Source organism: Xiphophorus hellerii, chromosome 18 (genome assembly GCF_003331165.1).
Source record: "Xiphophorus hellerii strain 12219 chromosome 18, Xiphophorus_hellerii-4.1, whole genome shotgun sequence".
NCBI lineage: Eukaryota > Metazoa > Chordata > Actinopteri > Cyprinodontiformes > Poeciliidae > Xiphophorus > Xiphophorus hellerii.
Window position 1 is genome coordinate 30649044 of NC_045689.1, and position 21508 is coordinate 30670551.

The 21508-nt window shown below is 38.7% G+C and overlaps 1 protein-coding gene across 3 annotated transcripts in view; it reads left to right on the top strand.

The window, feature by feature from the left end:
* The window catches only part of robo1 (roundabout, axon guidance receptor, homolog 1 (Drosophila)), a 362874-nt gene that overhangs the window by 143113 nt on the left and 198253 nt on the right, over window positions 1-21508 (top strand). For 2 of the 3 annotated variants that reach the window (XM_032590627.1, XM_032590626.1), the window contains exon 3: window positions 4929-5018. The exons of the other annotated variant lie outside the window; for it this stretch is intronic. In XM_032590627.1, coding sequence (XP_032446518.1) covers window positions 4929-5018 — 90 coding nt within the window. The remainder of the gene's footprint in view (window positions 1-4928; window positions 5019-21508) is intronic. 3 annotated transcript variants of the gene reach the window in all.

Here is a 21508-nt window from a genome sequence, read left to right on the forward strand (position 1 = left end):
ATTTGTTTCCATTTTTCTTTTTAAGTTTTTAGAAAAATATAAATTGAGAGCAAATCAAAACAAAAAAATCTTTTTTGTGGTAGTTGAGAGTTGAATACAAAAAAATTAATCAAGGTTTAATCTGAAGCCAAGTTATTGATCTTACCACGCTAATATTGATTCGATTCTGATATCGACTTAGTACCGATACTGTCGATATTTTGGATTGATCTGCAGTAATGTTTTCTACGTGATTTAATGTGGCAACCAGTTGAGCTTCAGGTGATACGTGGGGTAGTGTAGGTAAGACGACACCTTATGTTGAATCTGCTATGTTTGAATATTTACATTTAAATAATTATGTACATTTATTTATTTAGATGTATGTGCATCTATATTCTCTGCCTCACGTTTTGCTGACAATCATGTGATTCACTGTATATAATTTGTAAGATGTATTTTATTACATTTATATACTTTTATATCTGTAACTTGATTCTTTTTTATCAGGTCTTTTTTTTGTTTTGTTCCTACCCACAACTACTTATGAGAATGAAGTTAAAAAAAAAATAAAAAATGGCGCTACACAGCAGCAAATGGGATAAAGAAGTTTTGGAAAAACGTAGAAGCAAGCGATGTCATCTCATTGTTTTTACTAGTATTGTGCAAAACGTTTCTTCAAGAAGCAGATTAAATTAAATGTATGCTGACACAAACAGCGGATAGGAACGATTTGCACTTATTTTTTCACTTGAGTTGCTGTTATTCTCTCTGCAGCCATAAAAACATTTTTAAATCATCCTTTCAATTATCCCAGAACTTAAGGCCCTAATCTGATGAGGCACTGCTCTAAACTATGTGAATTACTGTGCAGTGTTTTTCCGTTGCTGTGTGGATATTAATAGGATGTATAAATATTTCTGACTTAAATTTATGTTTGTCAAGTACAGTCTATCCTCACTGACATAGCAGTGACCGTGTGTGTAAATTAAAATCTAAATATCACGCATAAATTCTGTCTGTTAGCACTAAAGTTGCTAGATTGGATTTATTTTAGAGGTTACAGACACAACCAGGTTTTTAAGCTTCATCTTTGTGAAACTTCATGTACTAAGTGCTTATTAGTGTAGGTGTATTAGTACTATTAGGAGGACTGAATAAAACCCCATTAGTCATGCAAGGAAAAAATAAATAAAAAAAGAACGGAATCAAAATGTAAATGAATGCAATGGAGTTATGAAAACACATAAAGCAGACCCTCCAATCTGTGTTCCATTTTTGTCCATCCAACACAATGCTAAAGTGTTAAGCATTTAATTCTCTTTGCGAGCCTTACAGTTTATGTGTAGAGGTGAAAATAGTAAATAAAAGATCTAAAATTGTTTAATCTGAGTAAGCAGTCCTGCTAGTTGCTTTCCTCTTGACGGCGGATCGTAAAACTGGTGTTAAATCAGCACATTTTCCAGGAAATCAATTCTCTCTGGATCTCTGGAAATGCTCAAGGTCTCTCGCCTCTTGATCAGAGTGTGTGAAAGGACGCTTGTCCTGCAGCGAATAATCGGATGGATTTGTTAACAGGCCTTGGCGTCTGTATCCCCAATGTCACCATTTCAGACTCATCCATCTTTTTTATGTGCCGCCTGGGTCACGATGACGCTGCCTTTCACAAGATTACAACGAAACAACCAAACCTCGTCGTATTCTCCTTTCATATCCTAAACATTAATTACTACATAATCAATAATTGTTTTTATTTGTTTTTGTTCGTTTTATCTTACCAGATTCAATCTGTTAATTGCTTGCTCGGTTTAGACAGTCTCAGTTTCTCCAAAAAGCCACTTCCAACCTGATCTAACTGCTGTACACTGTAAAAACAGAGCGCACTGTGAATTTTTCTGTGACAAAAGAAAGACTCACGATTGGAAGGGTGAGGGGGCTCGAGGGTATGACACTCTCTCAAGTCTGAGGGGAGACTCTGGGGAGCAGGAGGACAAAGAATGGGGCCAAGCCTGCTATTGTATCTCTTCTATAAGTAGTCAGTTATTTGCACATGTGTCACACTAATTAACCAGCAGGGGACCCTGATGTTGGGCGAGTTCTTGAGGCCGGAGAGGAAATATTGAGGTAACACTGTGGTTCTTAGTTGTCCTGACGCCCCCGGGGCAGCTGGGTACGCCACCTGTTAATGAACTCTGAAGTGGTCTCTAATTGGCCTGCTGACTGCAGACCACCCAGGGAAATCAGAGTTCACATGAAGACAGCTGATGAGGCTGCTGTGCAAACAGTATACAAAATTTCTTATGAAAAAAAATATAAAAAAATTATCTTGATAAATTGTTTAATAAATCACAAAGTACAAGGAAAATTTGAGGAAATGTTGGAAAATGTCATCGTTTTCCTTAAATACATACAATTTCTAACTGGGTAAAGACCAGCCCCTTGTTCTACACTTCATTTCGGCTATAGACAAACGATAGCTTGCTATAGGAGTGGACTTTGTTGAAGTTTGACATTTTACCTGATCGCTAACATTAGACCGTAATGTATGTAAGCTATTAATGTTAAATCAATATTTGGAAACATTGCCAACACGGACTGAACGGCTGAGTTCCCTTTCTACCACAACAGTACAGAAAATCAACGTCATCATTCATAAATTCTCCTTTTGTTTGTTGATTGCCCTGGGATTTCTCCCATTGACGTGGGGGCAGGTAGAAATCCCAGACCAAACTCTGAAGGGAGATGAGAATCAAGCAGAATTGCATTGGAAGGCAATGAACAGGCGAAACATTTTTTTGGGGACAATTTGATAAAAATGAAAAATGAGAAAAATCTAATAGAAATGATGCTGAAAGCAACTAACCAAAAAGCAAATCAAACTTTTCCTTTTATTGCTACACATTGTTGAATATTATTTTGCCAAATATGTTGTCTGTTTTTGTCCCAACAAACTACAAACACTAAAACCACTGACAAACGGTTCTATTGAGCCATTGGTGTCAGAAGGTGAATCTCATTGTTGATGTGCTTGTCTGTGTTAAAGATGTCATGCATGCTACCATCTCATGTGTGAACCTTCACATTGTTCATGTGTCATACTCATTAAAGGAATAGTTCACAAATCTTGGGAGGTTGTGTCTAAAGCTGGTCATATTTAACTCGCTGTAGATAAACTCTTTCAGTCCCTTAATTTGGTATAAATTCAGATTAGCTCGTTGCTGAAGCTAAAGCTAGCTGCCAGTGGGAGTTGTGCCGACACCAAAGCAAACTATCTTAAAATGAATCCAATCTCATCACTGTTGATTATTATCATAAGCCTGAAGCGCTGTAATGTTTTTAGCTTCAAGTTGTTTTAGCAGTTAGCCTTTAGCAGGACTAACTAGCCCTCTGTTTTTTCTGTCCAATTCGAATATATAACTGACTTTAGTATGTACAAACTGTGTTTGGATTGAACTCCTATTTACTCTTTTAAGATTTGATTGGTTTGCTTTCGTCTTGGCCTCTCTCTGACTAATTGTTAGCTTCAGTTTGGGACAAGCTAATTTGGATTCAAGCTATTTATGTCGTAAGGGAAGGATTTGCTGAAGGTAATGTACTATTATTAGCTGCTCATAACCTTCTCAGGAAAGATCCTGAGCTATTCCTTAAACCTGCATGCATATCCGTGTGATTTTCAGTCTCTGGACTCCTGCAGTGATGCCAGTCAGATACTGCTCTGTGGGTAAACAGATTATATGAGAAGAGCTAGATAATAAGTTTTGCTCGACATGCAGCCGTTTTAATGTCAGTTTAATTGCAGCACTACTGGCACACAGACAACATAATCACAGTATGGGAGATGGGGTTTTTTTGTGTGTGGGGGGGCTTTTTACTATGATTACTGTTTTTATGTTGTCTTTGTGCTTAAGAAAACCTGCTCCGCTCTTGTTGGCAATTTTCTAATGGTGGCAGGAGCCAGCAAAATGACAAGTCACCTTCCTCTTCACACTTTAGCGATCTAAAGTACTCTCCAATGAACAATTGTGTCTGGCCGTCTGCTGCTTGTCCGCAGCAAAGCCAGATCTCATTTAGGAAATAGATACTTCCGACAGACTGCCAGTCACTAAGCCGAAGGGGCTAGCTGATTAAGATTCCTCTTATCTCCCCGCCCTAACTGCCCAGCCCCATATTAACCCGCTGTCAGCGGCACACAATGAGAATGGGCACGGTTCAGTCTGATTTATTTCACGTGGAGCCATCATAAGGGCACAGTTGGCCTCCTGTGTCCTCGATGAGCAGCACACGCCCAGACCCTCGTGGCCCTTTCTTTATCGCCCCTGGGCCCCTCCTCACCGTCCCGCCCTCACACCGCCTGCCTGACACACTCAACCTGTCAATCTGAAGGCGGCACACGCACAGAGATAAAGGTGGAATCAAAAGGAACTGATTAGCAATTAACGCCGGATCGGGGTATTTGCATTGTGACTGCATGCACAGTGTGTGTGCGTGCGTAAAGATTGGCATTGTCAATCACGGAGAGTGTGTTCTGACTCCCACTCCCCCCTCGCCTCATCCTGTCTATGTGCTCCTTTGGGGTGCAGCCACTTCTGGCTATTGAGGTGGTTGAGATGACTCTGTTTAACACTCAGAGTCCCATACAAGATCAACTCAGGACAGGCTCACGCTGAGCGCAGAGAAAGGACCACATCCACACTTTACTCTGAAGGATTCGTATGCATAAACTGATTGAAAAGTTGAAGGATTGCAGACGTGTTTTTTTTTTTTTTTCTTTCTGGAGATGTGTATGTTTGAATACTGTAGACTGGCTTTACAAAAACGGAGCCTTGTACTTCTGAGCATGTTTGCCGTCTGCCTCCATGGAAACGTAGGACTGGAGGTTTGGGCCGCGGGTGTGGAGAGTGGGCAGAATGTGTCCAGTTTTTCAGTCCCTGTGGTGTTATTGTTGACAGAGACTGGAGTCGCTCAGGACGGTGCCGGCGAAGGGGCAACAGCGGCTCCTGCCTCCGAAACTGAAGACGACAACTCTTTGGGCTACACAGGTACCGCTGTGCTGCTTTGCTTGATGTTCAAAGAAAACAGGGACCCCTGAAATGTGTTTCAGTTTGTTGCTTCGCTTTTTGTAAGAAGCACACTAAATCAGAGCAATGTTTGAGCTTAGATAATATAAACTGAAGGTGTGTCACGTTTTCTTACATCAGAAGATGTTATCATCATGACATTTATATAAAATTATATGTGGAGGTTTATAGTTTGTCAGCCTAACTTAAGATTACAGATTTCTTTAGCCAGAAGGAAACCTAAACTTGGTTAAAGATTTTCTGTACAACTCCTATTAAAACTTTTATTTAATTTGATACAACTTAAATTGTTAAATGGCGTTGCTGTAATGGATTAAACATTCTGCATTTTTTATGATAATCAGTGGTGGGCACAACTAAAAAGTTAGTTGTGCTAACCTGAAAGGACTATGCCTAGTGTTTACCAGAAGCTAACAAAAAAGCGCTAACTTCAATTCAAATTATATCAATCCCTTGACGGACTAGAACTCTTAAGCCACAATTTAATTTTAACAATATATTTTACATGTGTTTTATTTTGTTACTGTATGTTTCTTGTTGGAATAACGTTATTGGGGGGAAAAAAGATTCAACGTGAGGAGAGGAAATGAAACTGCTGCATAAACCTTCTTCACCCACTTCAAAATAGTAACATGAATATAAATATTTAAGTTATTTATGAGTTTACAGTCAAAAATCAAATCTTCTACACAGAAGTTGAACAGCGAAGTAAATTAGTGCCTTAGAATTTATCCTGAAAAGTTGACTTAGAGAAAGCTAAGTGCGCTAAACATTTTCAAAGTTAGCTGAAAAAACAATTAGCTCCACTTTTAACAGATTAGCAGAAGTGTGCTCACCACTGACAACTTCTCTTACATGCTTTTAAATATGATAAACAAATTTTAGTAGTTTTTTATGTTGTGCTATGTGTTGCAGTGTAGATATTGAAGCTTTAAAAGGTGACCATTTCTTATGTTATGTTAAAATGAATGGTAAATTGAAACAACACATTTTATTATAAGTTTATTTCAGTCTGTTGCTGCTTTTTACACGTTTTTGTTCTAGTGAATCCATTTTGTGAAAGGTTTAGTGGTTCAGTAGATGTTTTTATCTAATAGACACCAAAGCTCTGTTGTGAACAGTTTAGCTGAAAACAATTTTTACCCAAATGAATCACTGGCACACATTGTGAACATGTCCTGATGCTTTGAACATTTCAACATTTAATCATATTACAACCACATCGATTTTTTTTGATAGGCAAACACAAAGTAGTACATAATTAAAAAGTAAAGGAAAATGATATCCGTCACTTAGGGTGGCATATATAATCTTGAGTCCCTCATTTCCCTTTAATTGTACCCATTGAAAACAACCACCTTCACAAGGTAACAAACAGTGATTAAAGTCCAGCTGTTGTGTGAAGGCCTGAAGTGTTTGATACAGAACATGAGCGAACAAACAGCCCCATGAAGACCAAGGATCACAACACACAGGTCAAAGCTGTGGAGACATTTGAAGCTCTGTTAGATTACAAAATAATAGCTCAAGCTTTGACCACAGTAGCTAATGTTTAATCTATAATCTCAAAGTGGAAACTGAATGCACAACCTGAAGTCCACCCAGACAAGCCAGGTTAGGAGAGTATTGATCAGAAATAAGCTCATGGGAACTCTGGAGGAGCTGCAGCTCAAATCGAAGAATCTGTCAACTGGACAGTTAAAAGTGCCTCACCGCACACATCTGTGTGACTTATATGAAAGTGTTAGTTGAAAGGAAGTGCTAAAACATGCTGTTTGCATTTTGCCACAACCCCCTATAGCAGACAGGGCCAACATGCTGAAGAAGATGTTCTGCTCAGATGAAACAATCCTGGATAAGAACTTGTTAGAGGCTTTAGAAGACTTGAGACGGCGAGAGAGAGAGAGACTTCAAAAGACTTTCAGCTGTAATTGCAATGAAAAGTTGTAGAACAAAGTCTTGTTCCAGGCTTTCATTCATAAAGCATTGACAGCCATGTATCTTCCTTCCTCTGTATAATTCTGTATTACTTTGTGTTGGTCTATCGAATGAAATTATTCGATATTCATTGAAGTTTGTGGTTGTAATGTGACAAAAAGTAGGATTGGTATAGTTTTTTTTTTTTGCAAGGCACTTTTGTGTTTCATTATAGTCTTAAAAGGTCTAGAAAACATGCCAAATTCAAGGTCAGGGGCCAAAATCAGCTTTCTATGTGGCCCTCTAGACTCCAAATTACATCAATAAGTCCCTCCAGTTTTTCAAAAATATTTAAATTTACACAAAATCAACAGATCCGCTCATTTTTAAAGTGCTTAATAAATAAAATTGACATTGACATTTATTTTTCTAAATTTACTGGAAATGTTTCTTAAAATTGGCCAAAAACATAAAGTTTTGCCTCAGCCATACTTGATGTCAAGTTACAGTCTGTGATCAATACGGCGATTAATAAAATGTCACATTTAACATCATACAGTAGCACAAATATCGTAAAAATTCCTTACAAATATTTCTAAATTAGCACCACAAAATCGGTTGTTTTGATTTTAAAACCCACAAAAACAATCACGAAATCCTGGATGGACTGGCCAGTGTGAAAAGATGTTCAATAATACTTCATTTGAAGACACACTTTCTCAATGCCGAAACAAACAGTTATTTATTGATATGTTTATTGGGTTTTAGCAATACATTCTGGCACAACCGCCCCTTTAAGAACATTCAGACTTTTGATATGGCACAAAATGAAAATGAGTTTCACACCCCTCAGACATCTCCCGTTTTTTTTTTTTTTTGCATTAGTGGCAGCAGGGACTAGTTAATATGGAATGTGTAAAAAAATTCTGCATCTGGCTTAGGTCTGTGAAGTTCTCGTTTTTGAAAGTGCTAATTTCTAGAAAGGCTTAGCACTTCTGCAGATGTGTCTCTGGAGACAACGAGGGTGAGTCGGGATGTTGGAAACAGGTTCTCACCCTGAAGAATCACTGGCATACATTAACGTGAGCACAAAGGACCTGAGTCTGCAGACGGCTGTGGACAGCATGTGTTTTCATTGAGAGTTTCTGGCCTCTTTCCATCACAATGAAAGGGGAAGGTGTTTTACCACAATGAGGAAGCCCACACCCCAAGGTGATTTACGGGACCTCGCACTGCCTCCAACAGAAAGAGGCAATCTAAATCTAAATGAACTCAGAGCACGTACAAGGGCCAGCTTTTTGTATAATTGCTTGACAGCATCAAAAGTTAAAAAAAAAACCAAATAAAAGATCTCCTATTACTGTAATTTCACAAGATCCAGCAATTCAAGCTGCCAATAGAAAGCCTAATTTAATTTAAACCCTTAAAAATGAAAAATACGGATAAATTCAAATATGACTGAGCAAAACCGGGTGGGTTTTTTTTATTGCCTGAGCCACATATATTCTTTATTTTCTGCAACTGTAGATATAAGTGGTGTGCTTCTGCATTTGCGTCATTAGCCTAATTTCTCATATCTCTATCATTAACCAACAACAGATCCAGCTTCTCTAAGTCATATGACACATTTTTTAATAACACTCAGATATAATTTCTGGCTTTTGAAGTGTTCCCGTTTCTCCACTCACAGCTTCAGTCCTTTTGTTAAAAAAAAACAACCTTGAATGAGGTTTTTAGGATCAAAACATCATTTCTGACTTAATGCCCTCATGTTCATTTTAAGAATCATAAATTTGTCCAAGAGTTCACCTTTAATCTGGCCATTTAATCCCATCTGTGCAAGAAAATGAAGGCAATCGACCCGGCCTGGTCAGTGAATTGGAAATGAGACTAATGCGCCTTAATACATGCGTCTGATAGGCCGATGTGCTCTGCTGCCAGAGGCTCCATTTGTAGGAGGACGACTCGCTTGTTGGAATGCGCTGATAATCCTGACAGCTGACAGTTAAATCATTTAGAGCTCCTCCATTTTATTCGGTTTGTGTCCTTCATGGTTAAAGGTTTTACATCTATAAAATGATTCTTCTCTCCTGCACGACTTTTTGTTGTGGTCTTCCTAATCTGGCATTATTTTTATCAGAGATCCAATATTAATATCTATTATTATATTTATTATTATAGTAAAGCAATATAACAAAGCGACATTTTGTTTTATTATTTATTTGACATTATATTTGGAGTTAATAATTGCAGTTTCTGAATCATTTGAAAGAAGAGAAGTTGCAGTTTTTTAATGTTCAGCCTGTTGTTTTGGTCAGCTTCAGTTTCTACTCCTTTTTGAACTCGCTGAGCTAAAGTTGTTTGTACATGTTTTGTCCAAGCTTGTGAAGATGTTGGTGTATTTAAATGTGCTGTTCTGGTGCGGAATTCAGCATATTTAGGTCTGCGTTTAAAAAAATAAGAAAGAAATTGCGAAACGTTTGAAGTCAATTTAGTTTTTCTGTTTGGGGTCGGTCTCAGCGATTACAAAACCTCTGGCGTCTGCATCAGAAGTGGAAAAAGTGATCGGTGCATCCCTATTCATTCTAAAACTAAAAACATGCGGCTAAGTTTTGGGGGGGAAAGCTTGTAATTGTTTAATACCACTCATTTGGGACTAATACAGCCCACAGCGAATGTTATCACGCTGACCTAAAGTTTGCACTACATTAAAAGGGTTTTTATTGGTCCCCCTTCACACCGACTCCGAGCCAGCTCATAATTGTTTCCCAATATCAAAGAGCTCTGCGCAGAACTTCCCATTCATAATAAATGAGAGTGACCCATGTGAAGCGCGGCGGATTAGCAAGCCCTGCTCACATTTTTACACTTAAACTTTGCTGGCTGTCTCTTGGCAGGCAGGCGGGGAGGCACACGGGGGGCGGTGGGGAGAGACAGCCCTTTGGTTCTTCTGCCTCGACATGAAAGGCCGAGTATTACTTCAGAGAGCACATCAGCGCCCGTATCCTCCCTCTCCTCTGACAGCTACCATCGCGCATGTGACACATCACAAAGGCACGGCAACTTCAGAGAAGCGGCTCTATTTGTCAGGCTGCGGAGATAAGGATATAGGGAGGAAGAGAGGGAAGCGAAGGTTGCCGCACTGTCATCTCGGATTGGCTCCAGAATAGACGGGGTCCAGACTGCTGAAAGCCGGATCAGAAGGAGGGATGTGCAAAGAAAGAGTGGAAGAAAATCAAGATTTATTGTAAGAGACTGGGAAGTGTCAAAGACATCGCTCAGTGTCATGTGTTATTTTTTGGTTTGTTTTTTTTTTTTTGGGTAGGAATAAAAGAGAGAACATTGGTAATACCACTTCTGAACTGAAGACCCTTTAGAAAGGTTTTATGTCACTTTTTCACATTTTTTCTGGCCACCTTTTGCCATAGTTCTAGGTGAAAGTGTTTTATGATATGCCTTTAGCAGATCCGGGTGAAGTTGGCCCACCCTCCTTCTTCAAATTAAATGAAATTGGTGTTAAACGTTTGTGCTGGTTTGCGCAGCAAAAATTTCCCTTTGTGCCGTTATCATTTTCAAGATTAAAAAAACATTTTCCAGAGAACAACCTGCTGCCACCTCACATTAACAAAATCAAACTAAATTGATATAAATTAATTTACCTGTTTGTGCCGCTGTCATTTTAAACATAATGTGTCCAGAGGTCATCAAAGGTCAACCAGCCAGTGCACATTTTCAAAATCAAACTGGATATAGTGTCAATCAACTGTGCAATATTTGTGCTGGTTTGTGCAGCAAAAACGTTCACCTGTGTTGCTATCATTTTAAAGATAATAAATGTTTCCAGAGGTCATCAAAGGTCAACGAGTTTATAAAATTTACTAAATCCCTCCTCCCACTATATTAACATAGCCATATAAAATTGATATAAATTAACTGTCATAGGTTTATAATGGTTTGTGCAGCTAAAATGTTTCTGGTACAGCTGATTGACACCAAATTTGTTTATTTTTGTAAATGTGTGTGGGGGAGGGCTGGTTGACCTTTGATGACCTCTGGAAACGTTTAAAACAATAGGGGCACGAACAAAAATGTTTGCTGCGCTAACCAGCCCAAACCTTTGATGGTGTCTGAAAACATTTATTTATAGCTTTAAAAGAATAGCGGCACAAACAAAAGCAAAAAACCAAAATGTCTGACACCATTTTGGTTTTGATTTGAAGGTGAGGGGGCTAACTTCACTTCACTCAGCTCTTTATCCTGAATTTTTTATCAGTTTATCTGCGAATTGGTTCCAACACCTTCTGATTGAAAAGAAAGTGTGTGTGTGTGTGTGTGTGGAAGTTCGTGTTCGGGGGCGTTGTCCTCCCGAGAAGGCAAACCTCCGCCCAGTTTTCTTCTAGTTTTGTCCGTTTGCAGTTTAATCCTGACACCTGTGAACAAACCTCTTCTGTTCACATCCTCGCCGGAATATTTCCCTGGCGCATTTCCAGGGCTAACTTTGTTTGTATCCATTACAGATCTCTGACCTCATTCTGCTTTGATGCCTGCAGGCTAAACAGCCTAATTCTCCCCTCTGTGGAATCCTGTGCAGTCATGTTGCCGCTGTGGTCTAAAAAGCAGCTCACATTTTGTGTCTTAGTCATCGTTCCAACTGCAGCATATTCAGGAAAACATCACCATGTTATAGCTTACTGTGTCTCTCTGTCAGACTGAGCTTTAACAGGCGATAAAACTGATCCTGTCAAAATATTTAATATGGACCTCAAACACTAATATTTGGGTTGACAGCCTTCAACTTTGACTCTAGCACACATTTGCTGTAGAATTGTTTTGATGCCACAGCAAATGTCACAAGATTTATTTCTGTCCAGTTTTGCATTAATTTTTCATCAAGATCTGACATTGATGATGGGAGAGTCCCAAAGATTCTCATAGGCATTAAGGTCTGGACTCTGCAGTGGCTGATCCATGTGTGAAAATGACGTCTCACACTCTCTGAACCATTTGTTCACTATTTTCAGCCTGATGAAGGTTGACATTGTCATCTCGGAATATCCCCGTGTCCTCAGGGAAGAAACAATCCATTGATGGAATAACCTGGTCTTCAGGTAGACAGCTGACCTCATAATGTTGCTAAACTTTGACCTTACCAACTGTGTTATGGCAAACACTAGGTATCATGTGTATATCGCTTCATCTGCCTCTTTTCTTACCCTGATGCTTCCATCTCTCTGGAAGATGGTAAGTCTGGACCACATGACCTTCTGATGTCACTTTAGAGTCCAGTCTTCATGCTCCTTTTGAAAATGTTATCCCTTTTCCCCAGTTAGCCTCAATGCAGAGGTCGCGTTAACGGAATATTTCCCGTATTTGACCGGTTATTTTTTTAAACGACAGGAAAATTTGAAGCCCGTCGGTCATTTGACAGATTCTAATTCACACCCTTGACTGGTGTGAATTATAGAGTTTACGCAAAGAGTTAATTGCAGAGGCAACTAAAATCAATTAATAAATAATATTTTAGGAATATCATTTCATGGACACTGAGCTAAATGCGTCTTTCTGACCGGGAGCTGACAGCTTGTTGTTGACGAGTTATGGACCGGACTCTTTGGAGCACGTCTAGTTCAGAAGACCAAACCTTTGGTAGAAATGGCACATTTAATTCAAGTCTCCATTACAGACCAGAGAAAACTAAAGAGATATTGTGTTAATCCATTTATATTCTAAACGGAGGAGCCGGCAGTTTATCTTGAGAAAATAAATGACGGTGCAGAAATTAATTAGACCGTAACATGCGCAGTGCACTGCACAACCAATGCGGACGCGGCTCCGCAGCTGCGAAGAATTAAACTTAACTCACTCTGCGGTTTTAACAAATGGAGCTGGAAAACGTGACCCTTCTGCACTCTGAAGGAGAGCGGCGCTCAGGAGGAGCTCGGCAGATGTAACATCTGTTCGTTTCGGGAAACGAAACCACGCAAAAAAATAAAATCCTCGTAAAAGCGCACGCCCGGACCGCACAGGGTAAAAAGCTCGCAGAGTTCAAGTGATCGGTTTGCATCCGGCAGATCCAACTGACTGATGAACCAGCGCAGATTTCTCTATAGATGCGACAAGGAGGAATTTGTGAGGCACTGTGTGTTCAGACTGCAGCAGGTGAAGTGCTTGTAATTTAAGTGGAGTCGTTTAATTTAATTTATTATAAGTTATTGGGACCACACTCAGTGGTTTGTGTCACTTATGTGTGTTGGGATCTGGATTCACGGTTCAACTAGGTGAATATTAACTAAGCCACATAAAAATGCGGCTAAATAGCCTATGTTAATATGATAATATTTTGACGGGAAAAAATAGTACACGACCGAATTTTAAAAATGCTGTCGGTCAAAATGATGGAGAACAAAAAAGTCTAGCGCGACCTCTGCCTCAATGATTAGTTTTCTTATGGCTACCCAGCTGATTGGTCCCTTCACCGATCCCTCAAGTGTGGAAATGTTCTTACTTTGCCTATTAAACATTGCCATGAGTTCTTCTGTTGTTTTTCTTCAATTTGATGTCACCATAAGTGATCGCAGATCATAATCATTCAGGTATGAACAGACATATTGTTACATATTTCGCAAAATATTCTCTTCGCATTATTGGGCTTTCCTGTTTTGAAGTGTGGCGATGAGGCAATTGTCTTTTTAGCGCTGACAGGTTTATCATGAACGAGATCGAGAGCTCTGTTCTCCCATTATCTGCTGCTATCATCGCTAGGCCCTTACGTGTGGCCTTGAGTCTCTCCCTGCTGAAAACCAATTTCCTTGACAGCGTCACTCTTATTTACGTCGCCCCAAAGACGGAGCGCCAGCCCTTTATGTTACACATTTCATCTGCTTGGTCTTTGAGTTGAGAAAGAAGAAAAAGAAAATAATGATTGAGGAAGTAAAAAGATTCCTGCACTTTTAGCCGGATGTGGTCTTACACATCATCTCCGTGTAGCTACAGGGTTCAAATCCCACAGCAACAACAGAGAAAGAGCCCCAGATTTGCCTTGAGGAGAGATTCACTGGAGATACAATTTGATGTAACCACGGCCTACGTAATGCTTCCTTCCAGCTTTAGCTTTCCAGAGGTCAGTGGAGGATTTTTTTTTTCCACTTTCCAATTTCTTTTCATCTCCCTAATCTGCCCTGCTTTACTGTAGCCATACTCAAAGGAGCGGCTCTGCTGGCCATTCTTGTCAGGTCGGCAACTGGAGCGACGTGGTGAAGAGCCACTGGAGCAGAGGGTCCGACTTGAGACGCTTCAAATTACAATGACTGTGTGCCGAGAATTCAATTAGAATATTCAGTTTCACATCTCCAGTGTCCTCATGGTAATAGGCAGGAGTAGCGGATACAGTTTGGCTAAGTGCTAATAATCAGCTTCTCTTGCCCTGTCAAACACACTCGGCTTCATACTGAAAGAACTCGTGTTTATCTATATAAATGAGTTTTAAAGTTTTCTGTTTAACAACAGAGGAACTATTTATTCAAATTAAGATTTATTTCATATTTCCATTTAACTACCTATAATAAGGGATTTTATGTATCATTAGCCTCACTACACCAAATAATAAAAGTATGCGGGACTGTCTTAAGTTTTAGTTTTGCTTGATCTACTAATTTTTCTAAATAATCTACTATTCTCAACTGTTTTTCCCCTCATAAAACCATTTTATTTTTTTATATATTTGCTTTTTGCTTAAAAGGGAAAAAGAAATGTAAGCAAATTTTATTATTTGTAAGTTTACAAATGGCTAAATGGCATATTGACAAAGTGAAATGTGATGAGACTGAACTGGGGATGTTCAGTCTCATCATGAGATGTCTATATCTCAATAGATATTAGTTTAGTCAGAGTGGAACTCTAAAGCAAAAATATCTTTCTGTTATATGGTTTGAATCATATTGTGATTATAAAAATGACCAATATTGCATGTGTTGCTTTGGAATTTTTTTGTTGTTAAAACCTGATTGAGACATTTACATTTTGAGCACCAATAAATGTGAGCTAATCTTTCAAATATGGGAAAAAAACATAAAACTGTGCAGGTAGATTATCTAATTTAGAGAACATTCATCAGCTTTTGGTTGATTTTTGCTCCCTTACATACAGTAGATCTTTACTGTTCACCTGCATTCTGCTGCTGCTGCTGCTGCTGTTCTTAAAAAAAAAAATGTCCAGACCAGAAATCTCCCAACTTTATGTACATCTGTCCACTTTGGCCTTTGAAACCAGCTCAGACATTGCTTACATAGCATTTTGAAGGAGAATTGACATCAGTTTTGTTAGGAACAGACAAATAAATATGATGATGGAATTAAACTAATTGTGTACATAAGGTCTCATTTAATAAAAATCAAACCACTGTAAAAAAAATAAAATAAAATCTTTATCACACCAAGAGGTTATTTTTCCTTATACCGGCAAAGTCTTCTAAACTCTACATATTTTCTCACTTGTGTTTCTTCTAACTGGTGATTTACATCTGCTCTCTTGCACAGATGCCTTAGCCTTCAGATCGTTTAGTTATCTTTATGAGCAAACACATAAAAATCCCCTGTAAGCTCACTAACAAACCCTCCCTGTTCAAATGACTGTAATAACTGTCAGCCAAAACGGATGGCTCGATGATCTGTGAAACCATTGCTTGTTTTATTGCTGATAATATGATTCATGCACAGACATGTTTTGTGTAAAGTTCTGCCTGAGCCAGAGTTAGGTCTGTTTGTCTAAGTTTCTGTGCTTAAAACAGGGGAGTGGAGGCTCTACTTTATTTTTCTTCTGCTCAGGCTCTTCAAAGAAATTAGGCACTATTGTTGGCTTTGAAGTGCCACTCGACTGCAGTTTTGATATTATATTGCTTTATAGTTTATTGAAATGTTCATAACAGAAATATTCTGTGTTCAGTTAGTTTCCAATAGTAACGGTAAGTGCCTTTGCCCATTAGCAGCTGGAATCAAACACAACAACTTTCCAATTGCAAGACCCCAACTCTATTAACTGAGCCATGGTCCAGATTGAACTTCAGGTCATTATTTTGTTTGTATGGGATACTAATTCACATTTTACATGGATTTCTGATTCAATAAACGAAATATCTACAGTTACTAATAGAAAAAAATGGTTTAATTCTGGTGGATCTGTGGGTCTGCTGAGTTTACACTCATACAACGCTCCTAAGAACGGTTGAAAATGGCCCAAATAATTGTGAGCATTGTTCTGATGACATGCTGAATGAGCAGGAGCTTCTTAAAGAGGCAGAAGTCCAATTTCAAGATGTCAAATTGCCAAGTCAAATGTCTTTTAAGTTATTTTTGATATATACAGCATTTTTTTTAACAATTGAAGGTACCTTGTGTTATAAAATGGCACTATGTGCCCGGAAAATACATAAATACCGGCCCTTTAAGAGATACAAAAATAGTGCTGTTAAAAAAGGAGAAACAAGACAAACCCTAGTTATTTTTGGCTTTCTCTAAATATCGTCAGTTAATACGCTATAGCTTTTATGCCTATGTAATCTTAGTATATCTTTAAAATGATCATTTGAACACGGTGGAGACTAGAAATATTGTTTATTGTTCATAAGTGGGGAAAATCAAGTTCAATGGCAGATACACATAAAAATAAGTGAATACTTAGAACTTTCCAAACAATCCAACTAATAATAATAATAATAATAATAATAGAAATTATTATCCTTACTACCAATATTATTTCCAAAATATATATCCAAGTTTTCTTTTGTTGGCTAAGTTACCAAAAACTATGCAAATGGCAAGTCTTTATTCTATAAAATATTCCTTACATGTTATATTTCTTTCAGCAATAATAATTTGCTAAATCTATTTCCTAAAGGAGAATTACAGCCTCAGAGACCTTTTTTCTGCTCCATACTTTGTTGGGAGCCTGATTATGCGCAGTGTCTTGTTGATTAAAACAACCACAGCATCTGGTTTGAATACAAACACGCAAAGAAAGTTCCACAATTTTCCACAGTGACATTTCACTGTTCAGAACTTTGTTGTTCAACTAGTTTGACTTAAACTTAAAAGTTTTTTTATTCACTCTAGTTGCATTGTTCTTCTTGTGTGTTGCTTAATGACTGACCAAAAACTGATGATTGGCTGTCAGCATGTAAATACAGTTTCTAATGAAGAAGCACTTTAGTCTTCATCCTGAATGCCTGCAGGTTTCTGCAGAAATAGCAAATTCTTGTGGCTTTCTGCAGAAAAAGTGTATATTTTGTATCTTTCCATATGGCGCATAACCTCCCTTCAGGACTTTTCAAACAGAAGCAACTAATAAACCTTGTATTGCCTGCCAGAGTGCAGAACACTGATGCTAACCTCCTGAATGTCTGCTGCTGCAAGGATTCCAACATCTGACTGCAGTTTGATGTTCCTGCCAGGATGTTACGTGATAGGATGGTTATTTTAATCAGCCTCCACAGGCCATGTCGAGCCTGACGCTAAACAGATGCTAATGTGAGGCCCATTAAAAGACACAGGGAGAGAGGGGATTCAGCATGCGCAAGCAGGCGGAACAGCAACAGTCTGTTTATCGCTCTAAACTTCAGGCATCCTGCGAAGCGCCCCGGCTTTCTTTATTCTTTCTACTCCTTCCCCTCCCCCTCTCTCACTTCCTCGTCCCAAAAAGCTCCGTTTTTACTGCCGCCGCGCGATGCAACTGGGCGTTCCCTGAAGAGTTTGTTGAACTGTCTTTAACTTTATTGTTAATCATGAAAGCTAAGCTTTCATGATTAATAACAAAAGGTTATTGTGGGGAAACAGATTCTCACACTCGTGTTTATGTTTTGCAGCTTATTGCTTTGCATTTTGCCGTATATTGGGCCCCCCTGGCTCTGCTCTGCTTAATAGCGCCAACCCCGTTTTTATGAATACCTACTTGGGATGTTCAAGTAGGCATGTTAACTTTATAAAGTGGTTTTTAACAGAAACAAGGTCACAAAGAACAATAGAAAACAAGAGTAAAATAAAAATAAAACAATTCAAGTCTAATGAAATAGTTTTGAGCTGCTGCTTTTATTAAAGGTTTGTCAAGAAAATCCGAGCTCATCCCACTTCCCCATGCTGGAGATTTTAGTTTAACAGTAATAAGAAATAAAGTTATCTTTAAAATGAATCACTCAAGTGACTTCAAGGCCCAGCAGTATACTTAGGTGTCAATAAAATAAATCTAGTTGTGTGTGTTGTTTTTGTCTAAAGCAAACTTTGCTTTAATTCTACTTTTTTCTATCTAATCATAAGAAATCATAGTCAGACAGAGAGAGTCATTAAACAGGAAAAGCAGGTTTCCTGGAAAAAGAGGAAGTAAGTTTCCAGCCTGCAGATTTATAAAAAATAGCTGAGACTATTTCTTATTTTAAAGCATGAAAGTTTTAAAGAATTAAATCTAAACATTTTGGTAATTTGATAAGATTCAAAGTAAAATACTTATATTAATATTGGTTTACTTGTAATAATATTTACACGAACATTTGTGGGAACACTTACAAGAAAAACAAGTAACTGTAACTTTAGTATCAAATAATTAGAATCATGGATTATTCTTGGTTTCTTTTCAGAAAAACATCTGTAATAACTCACATTAGGATTATAATAAGTATAATTAATAAGTTATGGTTATAAAATCATAAATGAATGATAAATCAGAGAAGCTGAAGAAAATAAATGTGATATAAGTTATGGTTATAAAATTATAAATGAATGCTAGATCAGAGAAGCTAAAGAAAATAAATGTGATATAAATGTGATTTTGACATTGAACTTGAAATGGTGTAAAAGGTGTAACTGCAATTAAACATCACTGATATGTTGGAGGTAGATGGTAGGTGAAAGGTGAACGGTTAAGGGAAAAAGGGGAACTAACAGGAGAGCAGAGATGATCAACGTCTTATTTAGAGAAAATGTCGTGCAGGCAACAGACACAGGAGGTTGAGCAACCCTGAGACATTAGCACAGACATTAGGACATAATGTCTGTAAGACAGTGATGGATATGAGATCATCTGTCTGAGCAGTCAGCCAATGAAACCCTATAAAAGGTGGGTGCAAAAGAGGAACCTTCAGTTGGATCCTCCGGGCAGCTTCGAGCCAAGAGATGGACAAAGAACTCTGCAGCTGAAGAAGAGCCGGGGCCACAGAGCCGAAGACTGTCCTGCCATGAGGACCAACCCGTCAGGCCCTGCAACCTGTGGCTTCGAATCGCACTTCTCTCATCGGCTGGGTTCAGACCCCAAAGACAAAGATGAAGACAAAGGCAAAGACAAAGAAGAAGAACTGGTGCCTTTTTTCCTGCCAGCACCAAGTCCTGTGTGACCTCACCATCCATGCGGAGAAGAAGATCATCAGACCTACAGAGATCCCTGCCTTCGCCGATCAACATCTTCCTCCTGCTGCAACACCTTCTTCATCATCAGGCCAGGTCTGGGGTTCGAAACGCCAAACTCCGTCCGTCTCTCTCAAAGGTTCCCTTTTTTAGTTCTCAGTATCAGCAGTAGGGAAAGATAGACTAGATGATTGATTTTACTTATTTGATTATTTCTGCTACTGAATTAAGCTGTACTGACCCTTGCAAAACTGCCTTACTAATAAAAATATTTAGCATAAAGAAAATCTAAAAGATGTTGTGGACATTCAGTTAATGAGTCACCTTAAAGTTCTTTGATGGTTGTAAAATAGCTGTGATGTTTGATTCTGGAGAGGAAAAAGTTAAAAATGTTTTTAGGTTGCTGGTAGCCCAAATTTAAAACGTCATCCTTGGGACTCGCCCGAGTCACTAAAACCTACCTGGTTCAATAACAAATGCAAGTTGTAAAATAGAGAACGAGCGACCGTTAACAGGTGTGCTCTGTGAAACTAGTTGGCTGTAGGCTGCTCAGTCTGGCTAATTCACAGGGGGAAGAAGGGTGGGACACCTGGATGTAGGCCGTCAGAAAACCAGGCGAATCGGTTCTCGAAACCAGCTTAAACAGAGTTTACTTCAGTTCTGGACAGGGTAAATCCCGGCAGATTTAGGAAACTCAATTAACCCGTTAGAAGGAGAGCTGGTAGCACATCTCCCCTCTCAGAAGAGGAAGCAGAGAGTGAGAGAGTAGAGAAAGAAGGGGGAGGGGGGGTGTTGCGCAACAACAGGTTTTATTGGCTCTAGTGGGCTTTACTTGAGAGTGGTTAGACAGGAAAGCAGGTAATGACAGAAGGGGAAGACATGCAGCAAAGATCTTCAGGCCAGGACTTGAACCTGTGATGTCTGAGTCAAGGACTAAAGCCTCCATATGTGTGTTGTGCTTACCCACTGTGCCACCACAGCACCTTGAGCTGCTTCTTAATAAAAATGTATAAGAACCCTTTCTTATGAATTTGGGTGAGCTGTTGTTACTGTCACTGTTTAACCCCTTATTATCACAGTGTACTGAGGGAAGACTGTGGTTATATTTTCTCTAATTCAACAATAGTGGCAAATTGCTACTATTGTTTAAGCACAGTTGTTAAACACAGTTTCTATAATATTGTTCTATTTTAGATTGGACCGTCATTATTCTCTTAGTTTTGTTGGAATTTAGGTAGAAATAAATGCTGGAGAAATAATGCTGGTGTACATAATCCTGGTGAAGCTTGGACAATTCATCTTAGGCATGTTCACCTAAATATCATTTGCATGTTAAAGGAAATGAATTGAAACTAGTCAGTACAAAAATAGATAAAAAAATAAATAATGGACTTGGAACTGAATCTTGTGGGACCCCATGTGATTTTAAAGTGTGGATATTATGTATTTTTTGGAGGTATAGTACCATTTCATAGCACAATCAAGTAACCATGTTACCTTCAGTTGTTATGAAAATGTGGTATATATAAAAAAAGCAAAAGAAATTTAACTTTGATCAACTTTCAAATTGACCTCTGTCTCTTTAAGAACCTCCTACTCTTTGTGACACTCCCCCTTCAGCACGTCATCATAACAATGCTTCTTTATGCCATCCAATGATGCTGTTTACAGCCGTTATTAAGAGCATTGTAGTTCATATGTTGAGCTCAGCAGACGTGCAGTTTCACCACGTGTTTGCTAATTGCTGCTGCCACTAGTCTGGAGGAGCTCAGTGAGGGATGAACGGGGGAACTCGGCTGGAGACTGAAGCTCTAAGGCAGAGCTTTGTGAAGTGGGCGGCACATTGTATGAACGAGTGTTCAGGCACCCCTGAATGGCTGCCACGGGAGATTCAAGGACTTCTCTAACATGCATTAATGAGTCACAGCAGTAAATTTTGCATGATACTCCCCCTATAAGGAAAGGTAGCTGTTTTGGTAGATGAAGTTCTGTCAGATAACTGGGAAGACAATAATATTAAGACAGTTGCTAGGGATACCGGCTCAACACTTTGAAACTGTCAAGCAAATTTTGAATCCACCATATAAAAGACACTCCTACGACTAAGTTAAACAGTTTCAGACTGTTTTAGATGGCATTTAAAGTTCAGTA